Source organism: Megalobrama amblycephala, linkage group LG6 (genome assembly GCF_018812025.1).
Source record: "Megalobrama amblycephala isolate DHTTF-2021 linkage group LG6, ASM1881202v1, whole genome shotgun sequence".
Taxonomy (NCBI): Eukaryota; Metazoa; Chordata; class Actinopteri; order Cypriniformes; family Xenocyprididae; genus Megalobrama; species Megalobrama amblycephala.
This window is the reverse complement of record NC_063049.1, coordinates 6,115,507-6,140,701: the sequence shown is the minus strand read 5'-3', so window position 1 is coordinate 6,140,701 and position 25,195 is coordinate 6,115,507. Positions and strand designations below refer to the sequence as shown.

The window sequence follows — 25,195 nt, the reverse complement described above, 5'->3', positions numbered from 1 at the left end:
GTTGGAAGGGGTGTGTCGCGATTCTGCCTTCTCACATCGCGATACAGGTTCGTGGACCTGCGTATCGCGATTTCGGTTTTATATCGCATATCGTTACAGCCCTAATAAAAGGTTTTATTTAGAAAAAGAACTCAAGATAATACACAATGATAAAAAAAATTAAATTTTACAAATACAATACAAATAAACATTAAAAGAAAATTACAACGTGTAACAATAAAAATATATTGACAAAAAAAAAATAACATTGACAAAAAAAAAAGTTAAATAAAAAATGTTAACAATATTTTTTTGGTTTATAAAACAACCTGATTAATTTTCAGTTCCATAAATTCCATGTTTTATGAAAAGCACTCTGAATTACCTTGAACATTGTTGTTGAAATGTGCAATACAAAATAAACTTGCCTTGCCAAAACAAAAACTCATATTTTTATTTCATAATGATCAAAAGATTAAAAGATATACAAGGCTTCCATAACAAATAATAGTAGGGCGCACAGGTTTCATGTTTACCCCCTTGTATTTAGATAATTACAGAGTTTTAGGGCACAAGGAAACACTACAGTACATGTGCATGTATGTTAATCTAACCACGTTTTACTCTGAGTCTGCACTGTTACCCGATAAAATGTCACGGTTCCTACACATAATGTACATAAATAATAAACACATGTCAAAATGAAAAACACAGATACTTACAAGACCAAAAGCAGGAAAGAATTTGCTTTAACATTTGCTGTTGCTTGCTCTCCGTCTCCAACAGTTGTAAAATGCGGAAATGTTTATCGCGAGATCTGGCAACAGTGATCGAGAGTCAACGTTCAAGTCTCGCGTTGCCAGTGGTCATGTCTCAGTAGAGCCACAGTTGCCATCTAGCGGTTGAGAATTGTAAATTTTTATTTAACTTAAAATTAAATACAGTCATATATGTGTGGTATATAATTATAATTAATATATGGCTTGGCTATACCCTGATATATATATATATATATATATATATATATATATATATATATATATATATATATATATATATATGATATCGTAGAATGTAGGATTGTGTGACAGCAAAAATATGCTGTTTCAAATATATACTTGCATATAAATGTATATTATACTTGCATATAAATGTATAAATGCAAGTATATCAAGAATCCCACAAGCTTTGTGGTCGAAAATGACTTAACACTATTTTGGTTACACTCATTGCTGGTCTGAATCAGGGCTATAGCCAAGCCGTAAAAACTAGACTATAAATTGCCTCGATTTCGCTGGGTGGACTAAAAGCAGACTACACATAGCCTATCCAATTCAGAGCTAAATCGTGACTACATATAGACCATGTCATGAAATGCCACTTAAATCTTGTAGAAATCATTGACATTGCGAACATGATGAGATATCAACCATCTCAAGCACTTCCTGTCCAAAAACTACAATAAATCAGGATTGACTATAGGTGGGCTACAAATAGCCGGTCTGACTATGAGCTAAATCGTGGCTACGCACAGCCTACACAATATAACATGTCATATGTGAAACCAAACACCTTGTAATCACTGTTGACTTCACTTACATGATGCAATAACATACAACTCGCAAGTTATTTTGGCAAAAACGACATAACCAAATGAAAGATTGTTTTGGCTAAAAGTGGGTTACACATAGCCGGACTATATCGGGTCTATAGTTAACCGAGACGGTGAAATGACGGCTTAGACCCGTATTTTAACCTAGACCCGTATTAACCGTCTTTTAAACATAAATATGTAGTTGTCTAATAGTCGTCTAATTGATGACTAGTCTACTCTTGGGTTATGGTTAGACGTCTATTAGATTTTCACTGACAGCCCAAATTCAGCCTTATTTTAGCCTAGATCCATATTCACCGTCTATTAGACATATATATGTAGTCGTCTAATAGTCGTCTAATTGATGACTAGTCTATTTTTGGGTTATGGTTAGACGTCTATTAGATTTTCACTGACAGCCCAAATTTTGCCTGGTTTTAGCCTAGACGGCCGGGCTATGTTTTGACGGCTATTAGACGTCTAATAGACATAAAATTGCTTGCTGGGATTGCACTAATTATTATAGTGAAAGTTAAAGTAAAGTTTTATTATAAATAATAAGTTATTTTTATTTGGGACTTAGTTTTTTCCACATGAAAACAGTTCTGCTGTCACCCTAAGTGGTGGCCATACACCATATGTGAGACCTCTTGTCTTCTTCTCTCAGTGGTGGTCGGTGAGAGCCGTGTGGTGAAGGTTCCTGTCGGCCCTCTGGTGCGCGTCGAGGGACAGGCCGTCTCCATCCGCTGCGATGTATCTGACTACGAGGGACCCCGAGATCAGCACTTTGATTGGTCTATGGTCCTCACCGGTGATAAACTGCTCCCGCTCGTCTCCACCTTAGATGATAGATTCACCGACCCTACAGTGAAGGACCGGGTCAACAGTGGTGACATCGGTTATAAGAGGCTTGCAGATAACGCTGTGGAGCTCAGATTCAAGAAGGTCAGAGCGACGGACAGTGGCTTGTATCGCTGCGGCATGCCCAGCACCGACTCAGTCATCAGCGGGAACTACGACGCCGATGTGGAGCTCAAAGGTGAGTCAAGACTTGATTACAGTTGCAACCAGGGGCATCAGGTTTTATTGGCCTTTTTTTATTATTTTATTTCCAGTGGCCCACCTTGGTTAAAATTGCATGAAATCGGGATTAAAAAAATAATTGTACTTATTTTTGTCATGTTTTTCCAAACCTGTATGCTGTTATTTTATTCTGTGGAACACAAAAGGAGAAATTATGAAGAAGGAGGAAGCTGGCATTCAATGTAAATTTAAAAATTAAATAAGCATATAAAAAAATATCTATTAACTTTTAAATAAACTTCTAAGTCTCTCTTTTTAAACTTTAAAATAAGTTATTTTTTTCTTTTAAAACTTTTCACAAATTGTCACATAAGTGACTGTCATGGTGCCGACACTGGTGGTTGTTAGAGAAGTGTAGGAGGCAGGCAGCGGAAAGGACTCTCAATGTTGGGTTGTGTCAAGAAGGGCATCTGGCATATATAGTTAAACATTTCAATAATACTGTATGCAGGGGTTAAATTGGGCCGGGGCCGTCCAGGGCTGAGCCCCGGCACATAGGCTTACCAGGGCTCGACATAACACGATCACATGAGTCAAGTCAAGTCACCTTTATTTATATAGCGCTTTTTACAATGCAGATTGTGTCAAAGCAGCTTTACATTGATAACTGGTACATAATTTGGCTGCACAGCAGCTTTTAATTAATAGTGTCAATGCAGGCAGATCAAAGCACTGTTGAATAAATGTCAAGAATACTATTGAATATCAAATGTCAAGTGTCCCCAACTAAGCAAGCCAAAGGCGACAGCGGCAAGGAACCCAAACTCCATCAGGTGACATCAGGTGGCAAACAAGTGGCAAATAGGTGTTAAGATGGAGAAAAAAAAAACCTTGGGAGAAACCAGGCTTAGTCGGGGGGCCAGTTCTCCTCTGGCGAACAGTGCTTTGTTACAATCAGGTTGCTATCATAAGTCTGATATCGCAGCAATCAAAGTATTTATTTCAGTTCCATCCAGTTGAAGATCGTATTCATCACGCCGGTATGGACGGTCTGTTGAGGAACTGTGCTACTGGCTGTCGTGTCGATGAGGCCTTCACAATGGATGATCCAGTTGACTCGATCTCTGCTGATACTTCAGGGCTGCGTTGTGGTCGTGTCCAGTTGAGGATCGTATTCATCACGCCGGGATGGGCGGTCTGTTGAGGAACTGTGGCACTGGCTGTCGTGTTGATGATGTCTTCACAATGGATGATCTAGTTGACTCGATCTCTGCTGATACTTCAGGGCTGCGTTGTGGTCGTGTTATGGCACCGGTCCTTGGTCTCAGCTGGATACGGCCCGGATCCGGTTGACTACGGTAAACCTCGGGATAAACAGAAAGACTAATATTAGCGTAGATGCCATTCTTTTTCTGATGTAACGAGTACATCTGGTGTTATAGGAAGTGTTCCCGGTTCCGGCTGACCTAATTTATGCAGCCTAATAAACCTTTAACGGATTTGAAAATATAAATTGATAATGTGTTATGTGTATGCCAGGTTAAAGAGATGCGTTTTTAGTCTAGATTTAAACTGACAGAGTGTGTCTGCATCCTGAACAATGCTAGGAAGATTGTTCCAGAGTTTAGGTGCCAAATAGGAGAAGGATCTACTGCCTGCGGTTGATTTTGATATTCTAGGTATTATCAGCTGGCCTGAATTCTGAGATCGCAATAAACGTGAGGGACTATAGTGTATTAAGAGCTCACTTAGGTACTGGGGAGCTAAACCATTTAGTGCTTTGTAAGTAATTAGCAAGATTTTAAAATCTATACGATGTTTAACAGGAAGCCAATGCAGTGATGACAGAACTGGGCTAATATGGTCATACTTCCTAGTTCTAGTAAGAACTCTAGCTGCTGCATTTTGTACGAGCTGTAGTTTATTTATCAAGCGAGCAGAACAACCACCCAGTAGAGCGTTACAGTAGTCTAGCCTTGAGGTCATAAACGCATGAACTAACTGTTCTGCATTTTTCATTGAGAGCATATGTCGTAGTTTAGATATATTTTTAAGATGGAAGAATTCAGTTTTACAGATGCTAGTAACATGGCCTTCAAATGAAAGATTGGTATCAAAGAGCACACCCAGGTTCCTAGCTGACGACGAAGACTTAACAGAGCAGCCATCAAGTGTTATACAGTATTCTACATTATTGCGTGAAGAAGTTTTCGGTCCAAAAATTAGAATCTCTGTTTTTCCTGAATTTAGTAGTAGGAAATTACTGGTCATCCAGTTTTTTATATCAGCTATACATTCTGTTAATTTAGCGAATTGGTGATTTTCGTCAGGGCGCGAAGAAATATAGAGCTGAGTATCATCAGCGTAACAATGAAAACTAATGCCATGCTTCCTAATGATATCTCCCAAGGGTAGCATGTACAGAGTAAAAAGCAATGGTCCTAGTACTGAGCCTTGCGGTACTCCATATTTAACTTGTGATCGATATGACATCTCATCGTTTACTACTACAAACTGATAACGGTCAGATAAGTATGATTTGAACCATGCCAATGCAATTCCACTAATGCCAACATAATTTTCGAGTCTGTTTAGAAGAATATTGTGATCAGTAGTGTCAAATGCAGCACTAAGATCCAGTAACACTAATAGAGAGATACAACCACGATCTGATGATAAGAGCAAATCATTAGTAACTCTAATGAGAGCAGTCTCAGTACTATGGTACGGTCTAAATCCTGACTGGAAATCTTCACAGATACTATTTCTTTCTAAAAAGGAACATAGTTGTTGTGAAACTGCCTTTTCTAGTATTTTTGACAGAAAAGTGAGATTTGAGATCGGCCTGTAATTGACTAATTCTCTAGGATCAAGTTGTGGTTTTTTAATAAGAGGTTTAAAAACAGCCAGCTTAAAGGTTTTTGGTACGTATCCTAGTGATAAAGATGAATTAACAATATTAAGAAGAGGATCTATGACCTCTGGAAGCATCTCTTTCAATAGCTTAGTCGGTATAGGGTCTAACATCCATGTTGTTGATTTTGATGATTTAACAAGTTTAGACAATTCTTCCTCTCCTAAAGCAGTAAATGAATTGAATTTTTCTTTAGGGGCACTACAATGCACACAATGCACAGTCTGACACAAGACTGTAGTAGATGGTTGCATGGTTATAATTTTTTCTCTAATATTATCAATTTTGCAAGTAAAGAAGTTCATAAAGTCATTACTGCTGTGCTCTTTGGAAACATCAGAAGTTGAAGCTTTATTTCTTGTTAATTTAGCCACTGTATCAAATAAATACCTAGGGTTGTGTTTATTTTCTTCTAAAAGTTTTGAAAAATAGGCAGATCTAGCAGTTTTTAAGGCCTTTCTGTACTCAGTCATTTTCTCTCTCCACGAAATGTGAAATACTTCTAGTTTTGTTTTCTTCCAGCTGCGCTCCATTTTTCTAACTGCTGTTTTTAGGGCCCGAGTGTGCTCATTGTACCATGGTGTTGGATTAATTTCCTTAATCTTTTTTAAACGCAAAGGAGCAACTGAGTCTAATGTGCTGGAAAAGAGAGAGTCAATAGTTTCTGTTGCAATATCGTGGTCTTCTAAGTTGTCTGGTATGCTAAGGCGATGAAACTGATCAGGAAGATTATTTATAAAGCAATCTTTAGTGGTAGAAGTGATGGTTCTACCATATTTATGGCAGGGAGGCAGTTTAGCCGCTTTCACTAAATGTAATATACACGAGACTAGATAATGATCTGAGATGTCGTCACTCTGCTGCAGAATTTCAACAGCATCAATATCGATTCCATGTGACAATATTAGACACGTGTTGTCTAACACCAATAGAGTTTAGAATGTCTTTAAATGCCAATCCTAATGAGTCTTTTTTATTATCTACATGGATATTAAAATCACCAACAACAAGGACTTTATCTGCAGCTAGTACTAATTCTGATAGAAAATCAGCAATCTCTTTGATAAAGTCTGTATTGTGCCCTGGTGGCCTGTATACAGTAGCCAACACAAATGTCAACTTACATAATGTTACGTAAAGCACCATCACTTCGAACAAATTATATTTGAATGACTTCTGGCTGATACTGTAAATATTACTATAAATTACAGCAACACCTCCCCCTTTTCCTTTCTGTCGAGGATTGTGTCGATAATCATAACCTTGAGGACTAGACTCATTTAAAGTAGTGTAATTGTCCGGTTTTAGCCAGGTTTCTGTCATTTACAATAAGTGCTTTTGAAGAAAGTGATCTAATATTTAACAACCCAAGCTTTATCATTTGTTTATCATTATTATCTCTATTTTTTATTTGTTGAACATCAATTAAATTTTTACCATTAAATGGGTTTGGAAGTTTTTTGTTTTTATTTATTCGGGGTCTCTATTTGATAATATCTAGGTGCAAGAGTTTCTATGTGTTGGGAATTATCTGACTTCTGTAACATGAGAATGCGTATAAATAGTACGAGTGTGTAATCTCGTAGAATATATACGCCAAAATGAGTTTTGGCGTACTTATGGTACGCAGTTTTTCGCGTACATATGATACGCACTTTATGGCGTGTATATGACACGCTCTTGGTTAGAATGGGGGTGGGGGGTGGGGGTTTCGTATGTATAATACGCCATAAAGTGCGTATCATATGCACGTGAAAAACTGCGTACCATAAGTACGCCAAAACTCATTTTGGCGTATGTATTCTACGAGATTACAAACTCGTACTATTGATACGCATTTTCGTGTGATCGGGCTCCAACGCTTGTCCGGGACTGCGGGACAAGTGGACTTTTTGATGTGAAAGAGAATTTTACTTGCCTGACCAGATAAGCAGCTTGATTAAAATGTCAATAACAACCAAAACGCGAGAATGATTCATTTAGCTTAAGTGGCGATAGTGGTAGTGGATAATAATATATGTAGCCTAATGTATAGTGGCGGTGATAGCCTATTGCATCGTTGAGGCGCACGTAACCTCTTGAGAATTCAAAACAAATGAGCTCTGCTCACACAAAGAAGCTCAGTTATCATGTTGCAATAAAAATTAAATATGTGGGGTTTTTGCTCTAGCTATTTACGATATATGATAAAGTTAAGCATCACCCGACCGAAAGTGCTGAATTCCTGAATATCACCTTGATTGAAATTGACACTAATTTAATACAACAGTTCAATAAACAAGTAGTTAATATTAATCACTTATGTTTTATGTGCAATATTGCCTGTTTTTGTTCTACTGTAGCAGCGAAAATAGTTCCAAACAAAGCAGAACCAGCGCATCTCACAGCTACGCTCAGCCGTTTCGAATGATTCAGCTTTTTGAACGAATCGGTTGAGTGAAGATTCAATGGCCCAATCATAAACAACTGCTTCATTCTTGATTCAGCCTTTTGAATGAATCGTTTGAATAAATGAATGAGTGGCTCACTCAATAAGACGGTCACTTGCCTCCATCTACTGGCGGTTTAATTTCATGTTTAAAAGTATAAATTTCCCACCAACATTTCTTATTTGTATATTCAAAAATATTTAAAGAATCTCATAACATTATTAAATGCAGTTGTACTTTTCAGTGTAAATTATTTAATTTGGTAACAGCCCTATAGTGTCTTACTATTTTAATTTTTCAAATGTAATAATTGGAAATAAAAGATTAAACATACATTTAATTAGATTGGGGGAGGGGGAAATGCCATTTATAAAGATTAATTATTATTGTTATTATTATTAATTAAGGAATTATTACTATTATTATAATGTAAGGAATATTAATAAAATACCCCCAGGGTAAATAAATATGCAGATTTAAATATATCACTGCTGATAAAACACTGATGAGAATGTTGCTTGCTTCAAAATAAATTATATTTACAACACACTCACAAAAAAAAAAAAATCCTATTTTTTTCCAGGCAAGCTAGTTTTTTACTCCAAAGGACCAGCAAAAACAAAGCTTAATGACGAACTCTGTATTTTGTATTTATATTCTCTCCTTTAATGGTAGCATCACTCTTATATTTGATACTGACACAAAGGAGAAGGCACAGGCGTACAGAAAGATTTTATTGTCTTCAGATGTAGTGTCATGGTTCATGGGTTCACTTACTCGCCCTCGTGTGGTTGTGGTGTGTGTTGCCTGTGGTGAGTGAGTGTGTGGGCGTCACCCACCTGTCTGATTGTGATGTGCTGCCAGCCGTGTCTTGTTCTGTGTTTGCTATATCTCGTGCGTGTCTACATGGTGTCTTTGTCAGTTCGTTGCAGGCTGTCCCGGTGTTGTGCTTCTGTGTTTCACTTCCTGATTTCCTGGAGTTCTGGACTATCGTCTTGTGCCCGCGTCTGGGTTGGATTATTCCTTGGTTTCTGATACCCGTTGCAGCCCTGCGCCACCCTGTTCATCTGCCTCTGCACGCCATTGCTTCAGCATGCCTCTGTCACTGCAACGACTGCCCATTTGGAGTGAAGTTATTGTACAGCGTATTCTGTCAATAAACATGGTTTTACTTGCACTTGGATCCTCTCTCTGTGTTCATTCCCTGACATGTAGCTTTCATGCTACCAGCATCTATAGAATGATTTTAATCAGCATTTTATTGTTCATAGCAGAGGGCTCTCTCAACTTGTTATATTTTAGTTTGCCAATTGATACAATTAGTCTTTGCATACACACGTACCCCTTGAAAGCCTGAAATCACAGAGCCCCCCCACATAACAAATCCCAATTTAACCCCTGACTGTATGTATATAGAGATTGATAATACAGAACCATCAAAGATAAGACTATGGAAGTAAAGAAGTAAAATAATGCCATATGTTTTTGAAACAAAAGCATCTTTGAATTGCACTACTTGAAAAAACTATGCATTGCATTAACCGTGCTTGTATTTTAATGCATTGTATTTTTAGGGCTTGCATTTTTATTTTGCATTGTATATTTAAGATGTGAATATTTCAATTCAGAATGAACTCAGTTCACACACATTTGTAGGGCTTGCATTTTTATTTTGCATTGTATATTTAAGATGTGAATATTTCAATTCAGAATGAACTCAGTTCACACACATTTGTATTGTTAAAGGATTAGTTCACTTTCAAATTAAACTCACCCCCATGTCATCCAAGATGTCCATGTCCTCTTTTCTTCAGTCAAAAAGAAATTAAGGTTTTTGATGAAAACATTCCAGGATTTTTCTCCATATAGTGGACTTCATTGGAGCCCAAACGGTTGAAGGTCAAAATTACAGTTTCAGTGCAGCTTCAAAGCGTTCGACATGATCTCAGACGAGGAATAAGGGTCTTATAAACCATTGCTCATTTTCTAAAAAAAATTAGAAATTATATACTTTTTAACCATAAATGTTCATCTTGAACTAGGGCTGCATCCGAAACCGCATACTTCTCTACTATATAGTAGGGGAAAAGTAGTAGGCGAACAAATAGTATGTCCGAATCCTCAGTAATCATAAAAGAGTAGGCGAGAAATACCTGGGTGAGGTACTAATTCTCGCGAGATTTAGATGTGCGTATACTAATGTTGCGTCCGAATATGCCTGCTTGCCTACTATATAGTAGGGGAAAACATTACGTGAAAACACTAGTATGTCCGAAACCTCAGTATTTATAAAACAGTAGGCGAGAAATCTCCGGATGGCCTACTGCTCCCGCCCAGATTCTGAAGTGTTCATACGATGGACACTTTAATATCCCATGAGCCCACGGGAAGAGTCGTCATTTTCGAACATGGCTGAGGACGGAGACGGAGCTGTATTCAAGTGTAAGTACAACAAAGCTGTTAATTGTATTTAAATTTCACTTTTTTTAACAACTGACGAGGAAACTGTGTTTTAAGACATTAAAACATGTATTTTAAGAAATTAAGACATGTATTAAATATTGATATATTAAATATTAAGTTGCTGTAAAACGTTTCATTTTCATATAGCTAGAAAGCATTGTTTTATCTGTGTACAAACATCTGATAAACGTTTGTTTAAAAAAAATTGCGAATGCATTTGCAACATAGACGTTTCCTAAATGTGCGTTTAACATTTGACAGAAGACATTTTCCAGACAGTATGGCAGATGAAACTCTTAAAAAAAATACATCTTCCAGATGAAAACACATCGGATAGCTGTATGGGTGTTGTATGTGTGCTACAGTGTCATCGATTTGGCCTAAGATTTTGTCAGCACTTTGCATTACACACATAAATGTTTATTTTACTAATTTAAATAAACGGATTAACACAACTAAAGATGCATTTTTGTCTATGATTTCATGCATTGACAAATTCATGATCATTTGTGTTTGATGAAAAGCAAGATAACATCAGCTATCAAAATAATATACATCAACATTTTGATATGTTTTGTTTTTTTATCACATAAATGACAGATCTAACATTTATATATTGTTTGGATGTTGCAGGGACTGATGAACTCACTCGCCGCCTTATCCAGTGGAGAGTGGCTAATGAAGCCCTCTTCACTGGAAAGAGGAATGCTGCAATCAAAGGCTTTGAGTAAGTATACAATAGAAAATAATTATTCAAAAAAAAAAAGAAAAAAAAAAAATATTGTTTGAATGTTGTCATTTTAACCAGAGTTATTACAGAAGTATTTGATTTTTGATTTCTAATGTTGCAGAGCTTTTGTGGTGGAGCAGGGCCTGCAGGGCAAAGTAGTGCCCACATCTGTAAAAAAAAAAAAAAAAAGGGAAAATCTTAAACAGAAATATAAAGTATAATGATTTTGTTTCTACTAATGCAACATTTAGTAGAAACAAATGTTGCATTATTTGTTGCTGATATGTTGCTGATTATTTAGATTCTGTAATTGTGTAATTGTATTCTGAACATTTCTGTAGGATCTGAAATGTCCACAGACAGGGGTGAGCACTGAGGATGGGGAGCCCACAGCAGCATCCTGGAAGTGGTATACTGCCATGGATAAGGCAATTGGGGGCAGACCCTCAATCACTCCACCTGCCCTTATTGCCTCATCTGGCCCGGATGTTGCTGTGGCCTCTTCATCTTCAGCAAGCCCACAGCCAGCTGGAAGAAAAAGAAAACATGTAGAGGACCTAATCCGGGAGATGAAGGAGAGGGAGGCTGCGAGAGAGCGAGAAGCAACAGAGAGGGAGGAGAGACGATGGCGGGAAATAGAGGAGAAGGAGGAGCGTAGAGAAAGAGAGAGACGAGAGCGAGAGGACAGACGGGATCGAGAAGCCAGAGAAACTGAAGAAAGAAGGCATTGAGAAGCAGTTGAGAGAGAAGAAAGGAGAGAGAGGGAGACCAGGGAAAGGGATGAACGATTTCTTGCCCTTCTTGAGTTGATCGCAAAAAATAAAATTTCTTTATATATTTTTTTTTAAAAGCATCCTCATATAAATCACACATTTACATTTCTGTAAACAAGCATCCATACTCCAAAACACTTTTTTTTTTTTTTTTTACTGTATAATGTATTTATACTTTTTTTTTTTTTTTTTGTCAACATATAATTTTAATATAATTAAACAAATATTTCGGAACAAAACATTTTATTTGTATGCATTCAAAGTAAATAGACATTTCACATATTTCCTTATATTGTCTTGAGAGGTTAATATAAGTTTATTTAAGTGATTGTTGTAAGACTTCAATCAAACATAACTTTATTTTTTTGTATTATCTCACTACTAAATGTATATAGAACGTAAACTGCTCAAGGACACCCAAGTCAGGTCCTGAGTTTCAATTGTAATTAAACACACCTGTCTGTAATCCTACTATAAGTAATCCTAAATAACTTGATTAAATGTTTCAGGTGTGTTTGATTAGGACAGGTGCAGGCCATCATCTCTCCCTCTCTGTTGCTTTTTGCTCTCTCTCAGCCTCCCTCTCCTCCATCTCCCGGATTAGGTCCTTCAGCTTTCTCAGAGGCAATGCTGATGTTTTCCAGCTGCTGTTTTAGAGCCACCGGTTTAACACTGTGATACATGGCCTAGAAACAACACCTGCTTTCATGTGTTCACAACGGATTGCACACCACTTTCATCCTTGAAATGTTAAAGGGATAGTCCACCCAAAAATGTTCATCGCCCCCCAAAAAAATGATCCCATCATTTACTCAATCTCAAGCCATCCTAAGTGTATATGACTATTCTTTTTCAGCCCAACACAATCAGAGTTATAATAAAAAATATCCTGGCTCTCCCAAGCTTTATAGTGGGAGTGAATGGTACCTTTGATTTTGAAGTCCATAAAAGCACATCCATCCATATTACATAAATGTAATCCATGACTCAAAAATGATACAACCCCCCTCCTCCCTCCCCCACAATTGAAGAAAATGGAAGCCTTTATAGAGGAAAAAATATTTATTGACACTGCACTTGATAAACATATATCGTATTTAGGAAAAAAACTACAACAAGGCTATAATAAAATAATGCAATGCTTTGTGCAAAAGTATAAACCTGTTAAATGTTTCACAGGTAGTCATGATCATGGAGAGCAGGAAGACGGATGTCTGGAGCAGATACAGCAGCAGCCAGATTGTCCCGCACATGTTCACCTGATCTTGTTCCAGGGTTCAGGGCTTCAGGGGGGCCATCATCATTATTCTCCCCAACCTCTGGCTCAACGATGTCCCCATTTTGTAGAGCAATATTGTGGAGCACAGCGCAGCATGCAATGACCTCAGGCACGAAGGCAGGGCTCACTTCCATTGCCTTAAAAAAAACAGAGCGCCAGCATGTTTTCATCATCCCGAAAGCTCTCTCCACGATGTTCCGGGCACGGGAGTGCTTGCTGTTATAGCGAGCCTGTACAGGGTTCTATACAGGCTCCCTGTATGGGGTGATGAGGCAGATGGGTTCACGCAGGCAAGGATATCCACCATCCCCAAGGATACACTTGCCTGCAGGTGGATAAAGGCTTCCATTGAAGACCGGGCTGTTCCTCAGCACCCTGGCATCGTGCACGGACCCAGGATATCCCACAAAGATGTCAATGAATTTCCCACGGTGGTCGGTGATGGCCTGTAGCTGGATGGAGTGAAACAGTTTCCTGTTCAGATAGCACTGGGCGGTAGCTGCTGGAGGTTTAAGACGGATGTGACAGCCGTCAATTGCACCAACTGCTGAGCTGAAAGCTGGTGACCCTGCCAGCTGGGCAAAACCTTCTCCTACCGCCACCAGGTCATCACCAGTTGGGAAAGCAATCACCCTCCTCAAGATCCTGATGATTGCAGAGCTCACTCTGTGCACAATATCATGCACAGAGGACTTGGGGATATCGAAGGTCCGAGACACCACCCTGAAAGAAGCCGCATGACCCAGCCAGAAGAGGAACAGCAGCACCTCAATGTCCCTTTCCCACCCATGATCGGAATCCAGCCTAATTGCAGCAGTTAGGGACAAGATGGACTGGCGAGAGAGACGGAGGTCATTGTGCAGGTCAACTGCCTCATCAAAATACAGCTGCAGGATTGGCACAGCTCTGTTGAGGCGGCAGTAAGATGATGTGGGGTTCACCATCTGTTGATGTTCACATAGTTTGTAAGAACAATACATTTGTGTACGTTTTAAATAATGTTATGTTCATTTAATACTTCTGTATAAATATATTTATTAATTTGAATGTTTTTTCTTCTTTTTTTTCCATTTTATTCATATTCTATTTTAGTCAGTAAAACAAAAGTCATCTTTATTCATCTTTTCTTGAAAAAAAAAAAAAAAAGATTTACTCACATGGTTTACTTATGGTTGAATATTAAATATTTCATTATTATGGTTGAATATTGTGAATTCAATAAATTGCCATGATGTGACATATCTGTCTGTGTAATTATAAGTTTTTACAATTAAGTATATTATTGTGCAGTATATTATTGTGTGTAAAGGGGTGCAGGAATGCAATGTATAGCTACTTTTTACTTACATTTTCTGAATATAAAATCACCAAACGTCTCCAAAGGCGTGCTTTTCGAGCAACAGCCCGACGCCTCCTTTGTGATGTGATATGGAGCGGCATAATAAATGTAAACGCGGCGATCAAATCAACAACGTAAATCATGTAATTGATGAAGGTAATTGTGCGAATCTTGCTTGGGCTCTTTAAATCTTGGCACTAGTGATGACGTCATAAGTCACGTGACAAAGCTAATAAGGCGGATTCAGGAAAAGAACGTACTTTTTTACCCTTACAAAGTAAGTACTTATTCAAAATAAGTACCTACTCAAGAGAGTATGCGGTTTCAGACGCAGCCTAGCTCTCTTCTTCTTCTTCTCTATTAGAATCCCGGCAGTGTAGATGCTGCTAAGTGTATTACTGCCCTCCACAGGTCAAAGTTTGAACTAATTGTTATATACTTGCACTACCATATTCATAACAGGGTGGCGGTTTTGCAGCCTTGATTAAATGTAGTATATACGAAGCTAGATAATGATCTGAGATGTTGTCACTCTGCTGCAGAATCTCAATGGCATCAATATCGATTCCATGTGACAATATTAGATCTAAAGTATGTTTATGACAATGAGTGGGTCCTGACTTTTTCTAACTCCGATAGAGTTTAGAATGTCTGTAAATGCCAATCCCAATGAGTCTTTTTTATAATCTACATGGATATTAAAATCACCAACAGACCCGTGTGCTAGGTGTCATTCGTTGGCACTCTTTCCTGGCTCCAGTCTGTTTCCATAGCTCTGAGTCCCATCCAGCTTGCCACACCTCTAATGAGGCAAGAAGATCTTGAAGTTTATTAACATCCATTCTCTCTTTGTTTTTAGGCATTATGGGATATATTTTTGTCAATAAAGTCTTCTTTCTGTAACACTCGCATGTTGATTATAGGATAAAGTTCAATATAGGGACTAATGAGAAAGACCTGGGAACTGACTGTGATTTTAATGTTTATTTATAAAAGATGCAGGGTCAATGTAAAATGCAAAACACTCTGCTTAAAATATACCATTAACACTTAAAATGAATAATAAACTATATTTGTTATAATTTTCTTTAAACTTTTATCTGAAAAATGGTCAGATAAAATCTCCAAAGAATATATTCTTCATATCCCATTCATGTTGTATTTATGCTGATTCCTGCTGTCTTCTTAAAGTTGAGATGTGTAATTTCTGCACCACAAGTGGCATCAAACAGAAGTTAAATTGGTTTGTTTGAACACATTAAAGGTGATAGAGAGGATTTTTTCGTCGACTGAGAATCCAAAGACTGTTACTGAGTTTTTGAAATGAGCGCATGCGTAAGAACAGCCCCCCTCCTTCACAGCTCATTTTAAAGGAACGCCTCCCAAAACTCGTGCACGAGTATTGGAACACAAGTGTTTACCACCGGCATTCGCTATATCGTGTTAGTGGATTCATTATGTCGGACTCACCGCAGGTAACTCATAATCTGCACTTGTTATTCCTGTCTCCTGACAAAAACACTGCATGCGGCGCCTGTGGAGTGTAGAAAGTTACTGGAGCGCGCAGCCGCGCTCGTCTCTCACAAGGAACGTCATGGCAGTGATTGACAAGCCAGAGGGCCAATCCGCGCACGTCTCTCACAAGGAACGTCACGGCAGTGATTGACAAGCCAGAGGGCCAATCGTTTACGCGATGATCGCGTAAACGATTGGCTGATGTTTTTAAGGCCCTACCTCGTGCACAGATTATGTATATTAATATTATTCCTTTCAGTGCACCTAATAAATAGTCTTTTATCAGTTAGTAAAGACAGTTTCAAGTAATATTGCAAAAATGTATAAAACAAAACATCCTCTTTAGCACCTTTAAACCTTTTGACACACATCCCTCTCCTGCCTGCATTAAAGTGTCCTTTGTTCTGTCCAGTGATCGGGGACAGTCTGAAGGTTTCTTCAGCCATTCCCAAGTCAGAGGTGTCCGAGGGAGAATCAGTGGAGCTTCAGTGCAACGCAACACGGGGCTTCACGGAGTACACCTTCCTCTCCCTCACCTGGTCCATCAGGAAAGGGAACGGCCCATTGGAGGAAATCTTGACGTTTGGGCCGGATCATAAGATCACAGTTGGAAGCATCTACACTCAACTTTACACAGACGGCGGGCTTCGCTTGGACCTTCATGGAGGTGGCTTTTATGGACTAGTCCTGAAGAGAGCAAAGCTGTCAGACCAAGGGGTGTATGTGTGTACGGGCCGAGAGTGGGTGAGGCAGGGAGAAGGAGGAAGAATTTGGAGGAAGATTCTGGAGAAGTCTGAGGAAATGGGGAAGGTTGTGGTTACAAAAATAATGATGGAAAGTAAGTTTTGTGTATGACTGATGTAATTCTTTTAATTGGTATAATTCTTTGTTACATATAAATATTTTAATCTGTCCCATTGTTGATAAATATAATAAATTTGCAATTACCCTGCTTTTTTTGATTATTTTTGCTGTTTACTAAACTTACTTAGCTAAAGTATTGAACTGAAACTGAAAATACCTTATGTAGTACAAGAATGGAATGGAAATAGCGAACTGTTGCATGTTTGTACCCACAAGAATAACTGCTATACAGGTGCTGGTCATATAATTAGAATATCGTGAAAAAGGTCATTTTTTTATTGTAAATTATTTTTAAAAATGAAACTTTCATATATTCTAGATTCCCTACATGTAAAGTAAAACATTTCAAAAGTTTTTTTTTTTTTTTTTTTTTTTTTTTTAATTTTGATGATTAGAGCATACAGCTCATGAAAGTCCAAAATCCAGTATCTCAAAATATTAGAATATTTCCTAAGATCAATCAAAAAATGGATTTTCAAAACAGAAAAGTTCAAGTTCTTTAAAGTATGTTCATGTGTGCACTCAATACTTGGTCAGCAGCACATAATACAGCAAATTACTTGCTCCTAGCACAAATTACAGCATCAGTGAAGTGTGGCATGGAAGTGATCAGCCTGTGGCACTGCTGAGGCACTATTGAGCCTTCAGATCATCTGTATATTGTTGGATTGACTGTTTCTCATCTTTCTCTTGAAAATATCCCATAGATTCAGGGGTCAGGCATGTTGGCTGGCCAATAAAGCACAGTAATATCATGGTCAGCAAACCACTTGGAAGTGTTTTTTGCACTGTGGGCAGGTGCTAAAGTCCTGCTGGAAAAGGAAATCAGCATCTCCATAAAGCTTGTCAGCAGATGGAAGCATAAAGTGCTCCAAAATCTCCTGGAAGATGGCTGCATTGACTTTGCACTTGATAAAACACAATGGACCAACACCAGCAGATGTCAAGGCCCCCCAAATCATTACTAACTTCAGAAACTTCACACTAGACTTCAAGCAGCTTGGATTATGTGCCTCTCCAGTCTTCCTTCAGACTCTGGGACCATGATTTCAACATGAAATGCAAAATTTACTTTTATCTGAAAAGAGGACTTTCTACCACTGTTCACTGTCCAGTTCTTTTTCTCCTTAGCCCAGGTAAGATGCTTCTGACGTTGTTTCTATTTCAGAAGTGGCTTCGTAGTCCTTTTCCTGAAGATGTCTGAGTGTGGTGGCTCTTGAAGCGCTGACTCCGGCTTCATTTGACTCATTGTGAAGCTCTCCCAAGTGTTTGAATCGGCTTTACTTGACAGTATTCTCAAGCTTGTGGTCATCCCTGTTGCTTGTGCACCTTTGCCTACCCAATTTCTTCCTTCTAGTCAACTTTGCATTTAATATGCTTTGATACATCACTCTGTAAACAGCCACCACATTCAGTAATGACCATCTGTGACTTACTCTCTTTGTGGAGGCTGTCAATGATTGTCTCCTGGACCATTGCCATGTCAGCAGTCTTCCCCATTAGTGTGGTTTCAAAGAACAAGAGATACCTGGAATTTATACTGTAGGGATGGTCATTTAATGAAACTCAAATGTAAATATTCTAATATTTTGAGATACTAGATTTTGGACTTTCATTAGCTGTACGCTCTAATCAACAAATTTAAAAAAAAAAAAAAAAAAACTTCTGAAATGTTTTACTTTACATGTAGGGAATCTAAATGAAAGTTTCATTTTTTAAAATAATTTACAATAAAAAAATGAACTTTTTCACGATATTCTAATTATATGACCAGCACCTGTATATGGGTGTGTATATACATGAAAAGGAGGCCCGGACTGATGGTACATGGATGTAAGTATGTGTGTGTGTTCTAGGACATGCGAAAATGTAAAAGACTTAGGAAAAAAAAGGTTCAAGTTTATTATAAGCCCAGGGGGGGATTTTTTGTGCAGCATAAAATTTGTAAACATATTACACCAAAACACACAAACAAACACAACCAGCAAACACAACATTCTGACATCCTACAAATTTAAAAATCTTATAGAAGTGGGAATAAAAGAATTTCTATACCGATTGCTTTTAAGTTTGGGCATACTATAACGTATACCAGAAGGAAGCATTTTAAACTCATGGAACAGTGGATGAGTACAATCTGCAAGAATAGCTCTAGCTTTCTGTAAGACAAACCGTTCAAAACTATTTGATAACCCAGTCTGCTTCATGCCAACAATCTTACTACCATGGTTGACAATACAATTCAGTGAGTTTCTAAGTTTTACATTTACATTGCCATACCAACAGCATATAGAAAAGCAAAGTACAGATTCAATATAAGGTTTATAATACATGGTCATAAGAGTCCTATTAATATTAAAAGTAGAAAGCCTTCGAAGACAGTGTAACCATTGCTGGCCTTTTTTTGCATACAGCTTCAACATGGGTATCAAAACGCATCTTATTATCAATGATAAGCCCAAGGTACTCGTAACTGCTGGTCCATTCCACCATTTGACCTTTTACTGTAGTTGGTTGAGGAGACAAAGGACTGGATCTAAAATCAATTACCAAATCTCTGGTCTTTTTATATTTACTTGCAAAAAGGCACTGTCACACTATGTCATAAAATCATTCACCATTGGACCATGACAATTCTCATCCTTAGTCAGCAAACTAACAATAACAGTATCATCAGCGAATTTTGAAATGAACCTGTCTTTGTGTCTACTCACACAATCATTCGTATATAGAATATAGAGTAAGGGTGAAAGGACACATCCTTGAGGAGAACCTATGGACATAATAAGGGTGTCTGATAAGGTGCTGTTTACTCTCACTCTCTGCATTCTATCACTTAAAAAATCTAATAACCACCCCACTGTCTTAAATTCTAATTTAAACTCTGAAATTAATTTCTTTATTAAAACATGGGGCTGAATAGTATTAAAAGAAAAATCAACAAAAAGCAGTCTAACATGGGTTTTACTTCCCTCCAGATGTTTCATAATCATATTTAACAGGGTAGATGAGGCATCCTCAACTCCCCTTCTGGCTTGGTAAGCAAACTGCAACGGATCTAAAAGACTTTGGGTTTTCAGTAAAAGTTCACCCCTGACAAATTTTTCAAAACATTTCATCAGCAATGATGTCAGAGCAACAGGTCTAAAATCATTTAAAGTCTTTGGATAACTTGTCTTCCCTACAGGCACAACTATAGCTTCTTTCCACAACTTATACATTTTTGAAGATAGAGCGACTTTTGAAATATATATTATAAAAAACAGGACCCAACTGATCTGTACACGTCTTTAATAAATGTCCCCCAATCTTATCTGGTCCAGAAGATTTTCCCACCTTACACTTTTTAAAAGTGTTTATAACATCCTGCTGATTAAATTACACTCCATATTACACATAGTCTCATTCCTAAGCACAATCATTTCACTAGTAAAATACTCCACATTAAATCTAGTATAAAAAGTATTTAATTCTTGTGCCAACTGTATATCGTATTGATAAGCAACCAATTTTATGGGGACATTACTTTTACTCTTGGATCCAGTTATAGTATGCATACTCTCCCAGGCAGAGCCAAGTCTGTTTCTTCTAAGATCCTTCTCTACTTTCTCCTTATACTTATTTTTGGCTCTCCTAATTTCACACTTTATTTGTTTTTGCAAATCATACTTCCTTTCCAAGTCACCTGCATGAAATGCCTTATTTCTTTCAATTAAAAGGTACTTTATAGGTTTAGTTATCCATGGCTTTGTATTAGCAAAAGTTCGTGCAGTTTTTTGAGGGATAAGCATATCCTCACAAAAAGTTATGTAACTACTTACAACATCTGTCAATTCATCAATATCGTAACATGAGTTTTCAAAACCTCCCAGTTTGTACAATCAAAACATCCTTGCAATGCTAAAGATGAGTCTACAGACCATTTCCTAATAGATTTGATTTCAGCCTTTTATACTTTTTCAGCCTTGTATACTTTTTTAAAACTGTTTTATACACAGGAATTAAAAACACAGTGTTATGGTCAGACAGTCCCAAGGGTGAATTACTAATGGACTCGTACACACGTCTGATGGAACCATAACACAAGTCCAAAGTCTTGTTTAATCGTGTTGCACAGGTAACATACTGTTGAAAATTTTGCAGAGTATGTTTCAATGAGCAATGGTTAAATTCCCCTATGATAAAATTATAGGGGCATCAGGGGAAACATTTTGCAACTTAGAAACAATATGTTCAACAGTCTCCTTCACTTTAGCCTCATTTGCTTTAGGGTGAATATACACCACCGTAACAAATATTTGAGGGAATTCTCGAGGTAAGTAAAATGGCCGTAATGACACAGAAAGCAGTTCAATGTCTTGGGTGCACAGTGTTTCTCTTACGATAACTGAATTGTACCACCTTTCATTAATGTATAGACAAACACCGCCTCCTTGACTTTTACCTGTAATCACTGAATGCACGGTGGCTTGCAGTTCATCGATTTTATTCCTTAGAGAATGGACGTTTGCACAGATCCTGAAAAGGACTTTGGATATTTTGACCAAGTTCATTTAAGGTCATTAATGAGTTAACTAGTAACACTTTACAATAAGGTCTCATTTGTTAAGTAAGGGATAATGTAGATCCACCTGGTTGTTATCTCAGAATAAACCCCAACAGGGTGATCAGGTCTTGCATCAGCCTGAAGGAGTTTAATCTGAGATAACAACTGGCTGGCTGTGTATATTATCTTCCATTCTTATTACACGGCTACTTTCCACCTAAGTAAATAATTAGACACGAAATATTGATCTAAGTTGAAATATTTTATAAGCTCTTTAAACGCAGTGCTAGTGTGGCAAGTTCAAATTAGATGGACAGAGCTGTGTTACCTCATACTCATGACCGGAAAAGCAGAAACAGCGCCGGCGACTGTGTCATAATAAAAGTTCTGCTCGTGAGGCGTGTGTTGTGCAATCGCTCCAGCTCCTCGTTCAGCTCCCACAACACTCGGTCCTGCTCTGCTTCATACTACAATAATGTTAATAATCACATCCATGAACATGATTTCTTCCTGAGTCCTATCCCTATCTTTTGCACCGTCCGTTGAAGTGAAGTCCACATATCCCTAGATTCCGCGCTCGAACTTGGCGTCATCAAGCTACACCTTTGTTTTGAACAGGCCTCTAGCGGGCAGAAATCCTACATACTGCACCTTTAACTAAGACTAAAGGTGCAGAACGTCTCAGGTTACAGATGACCCTGGTTCCCTGAGTAGGGAACGAGACGCTGTGTATAACGCATTGGGAACCTTCTGCGTGATAACGTCATTGAAGCACTCATGTATCTAACCAATCGCGTAGCGAGACGTCAGAGGCGGGTGACGTCACGGACCAGGAAACTATAAAGCATACCCGGATGCAGAGATCGCTAGCTTCTGGAACAAGTCTGAAGCAAGCACTCGCAAGTATGCAGGGGGTACGGCAGGAGACGCAGTGTCTCGTTCCCTACTCAGGGAACCAGGGTTACATCTGTAACCTGAGACGTTCCCTTTCGTGGGAACTGTCGACGCTGCGTATAACACATTGGGAACGCAATCCCAACTGTGCCGTAGCTTCAAATACTTGCCAATGTTAGCTTGACAGAATAGAAGACCCCGGAGTGGAGCCAACATCGAGGTTATAAAACCTGATAAATGTGTGCTGGCATGACCATCCAGCTGCATCACAGATATCATTAATGGAAACACCCGACATCAAAGCCTTTGATGCCGCCATACCCCTAGTAGAATGGGCACGAACATTCAATGGAGAAGGCTGTCCGGCCACTTCGTATGCAAGTGAGATGGCCTCGACTACCCACTTGCTCATCCTCTGCTTAGATGCTGGGCCCCCTTTCTTAGGGGACCCATAACAGACAAATAATTGATCTGATTTACGCCACAGGGCAGCTCTGTGGACGTATGCATCCAAAGCCCTCACTGGGCAAAGCAGATTTAGTTTTTCCTGATCCGAAGTCTCAAAGGGAGGGGGATAGAAGGCCTGGAGCACAATGGGACCTGGAACATTGGTGGGGACCTTTGGCACATAGCCAGTTCTAGGATAAAGGAATGCCTTCACCATTCCTGGGGCAAATTCAAGGTAAGAAGGAGCAACCGAAAGTGCTTGTAAGTCTCCTATCCTCTTCAAAGAAGTGATAGCCAGTAATAAAATAGTTTTTAGAGTGAGGAATTTTTTCGAAACCTCCTCTAGTGGTTCGAAGGCAAACCCAGACGCTGGGGTAGTGACCAAGCGGGGAGAAAGCGCTCATCCAGCTTACTCTTTGGTCTCGTCTCTGCCCGCTCTGCTGGCCAGTCTATTTTTAATTTGGCCACAGCCCTGGTCACTACCTCCAGGAGCTCCTCATATGCTGGGGAAGAGGATGGCAGGTCCTCCTCCCCAGTCTCGACGCTCACCACATCAACCTACTCTGAGGAAGAGAGGTGAAGCGCCGGTGCCTCTCTCCGGGGGGAAGAAACCGCAACGCGTGCTTCCACCGCCAGGGAAGAGACACTGGGGCTGGCAGGTAAGGGCTGAGATAAGGCTGGGCCCATCTCAAACCCCTCTGCCAGCTCCATTTGCGAACCCCACGAATGAAGTCTACGCTGTGCCTCAGCAACAGCGGGACCCGATCCACGGGGAACGCCAACTGAGGCACCCTCTTTATTTTCAAAGAGTGCCCGGCGTGATATTAAAACTCTTAGGGTGAGCTTTTCACAGTGAACACAGACAGCTCCCTCAAGAGCTGCCTGTGCATGCTCAACCCCCAGGCAAACGACACACATTTCATGTGTATCCCCGTCTGGGATGTATCTAGTGCAGGGATGAACACACTTTGTGAAACGCTTGCCTTCCGCCATTTTGTGTCTTATTATATACAGGTGCTGGTCATATAATTAGAATATCATCAAAAAGTTGATTTATTTCACTAATTCCGTTCAAAAAGTGAAACTTGTATATTATATTCATTCATTACACACAGACTGATATATTTCTAATGTTTATTTCTTTTAAATTTGATGATTATAACTGACAACTAAGGAAAATCCCAAATTCAGTATCTCAGAAAATTAGAATATTGTGAAAAGGTTCAATATTGAAGACACCTGGTGCCACACTCTAATCAGCTAATTAACTCAAAACACCTGCAAAGGTCTTTAAGGTCTCTCGGTCTAGTTCTGTAGGCTACACAATCATGGGGAAGACTGCTGACTTGACAGTTGTCCAAAAGACGACCATTGACACCTTGCACAAGGAGGGCAAGACACAAAATGTCATTGCAAAAGAGGCTGGCTGTTCACAGAGCTCTGTGTCCAAGCACATTAATAGAGAGGCGAAGGGAAGAAAAAAAAGTGGTAGAAAAAAGTGTACAAGCAATAGGGATAACCACACCCTGGAGAGGATTGTGAACCAAAACCCATTCAAAAATGTGGGGGAGATTCACAAAGAGTGGACTGCAGCTGGAGTCAGTGCTTCAAGAACCACTACACACAGACGTATGCAAGACATGGGTTTCAGCTGTCACATTCCTTGTGTCCAGCCACTCTTGAACAACAGACAGCGTCAGAAGCGTCTAAAGAGAAAAAGGACTGGACTGCTGTTGAGTGGTCCAAAGTTATGTTCTCTGATGAAAGTAAATTTTGCATTTCCTTTGTAAATCAGGGTCCCAGAGTCTGGAGGAAGAGAGTTAAGGCACACAATCCACGTTACTTGAGGTCCTGTGTAAAGTTTCCACAGTCAGTGATGGTTTGGGGTGCCATGTCATCTGCTGGTGTTGGTCCACTGTGTTTTCTGAGGTCCAAGGTCAACACAGCCGTATACCATTAAGTTTTAGAGCACTTTGTGCTTCCTGCTGCCGACCAACTTTATGGAGATGCAGATTTCATTTTCCAACAGGACTTGGCACCTGCACACAGTGCCAAAGCTATCAGTACCTGGTTTAAGGACCATGGTATCCCTGTTCTTAATTGGCCAGCAAACTCGCCTGACCTTAACCCCATAGAAAATCTATGGGGTATTGTGAAGAGGAAGATGCGATATGCCAGACCCAACAATGCAGAAGAGCTGAAGGCCACTATCAGAGCAACCTGGGCTCTCATAACACCTGAGCAGTGCCACAGACTGATCGACTCCATGCCACGCAGCATTGCTGCAGTAATTCAGGCAAAAGGAGCCCCAACTAAGTATTGAGTGCTGTACATGCTCATACTTTTCATGTTCATACTTTTCAGTTGGCCAAGATTTCTAAAAATCCTTTCTTTGTATTGGTCTTA

The 25,195-nt window shown here is 39.0% G+C and overlaps 1 protein-coding gene across 1 annotated transcript in view; it reads left to right on the top strand.

The window, feature by feature from the left end:
- Positions 1-17,061, top strand: part of LOC125269760 (prostaglandin F2 receptor negative regulator-like) — a 49,723-nt gene extending 32,662 nt beyond the window's left edge. The window contains exons 2-3 of the mRNA XM_048192723.1: positions 2,241-2,612; positions 16,451-17,061. Coding sequence (XP_048048680.1) covers positions 2,241-2,612; positions 16,451-16,893 — 815 coding nt within the window. The 3' untranslated portion in view covers positions 16,894-17,061. The remainder of the gene's footprint in view (positions 1-2,240; positions 2,613-16,450) is intronic.
- Positions 17,062-25,195: the final 8,134 nt, after the last annotated feature.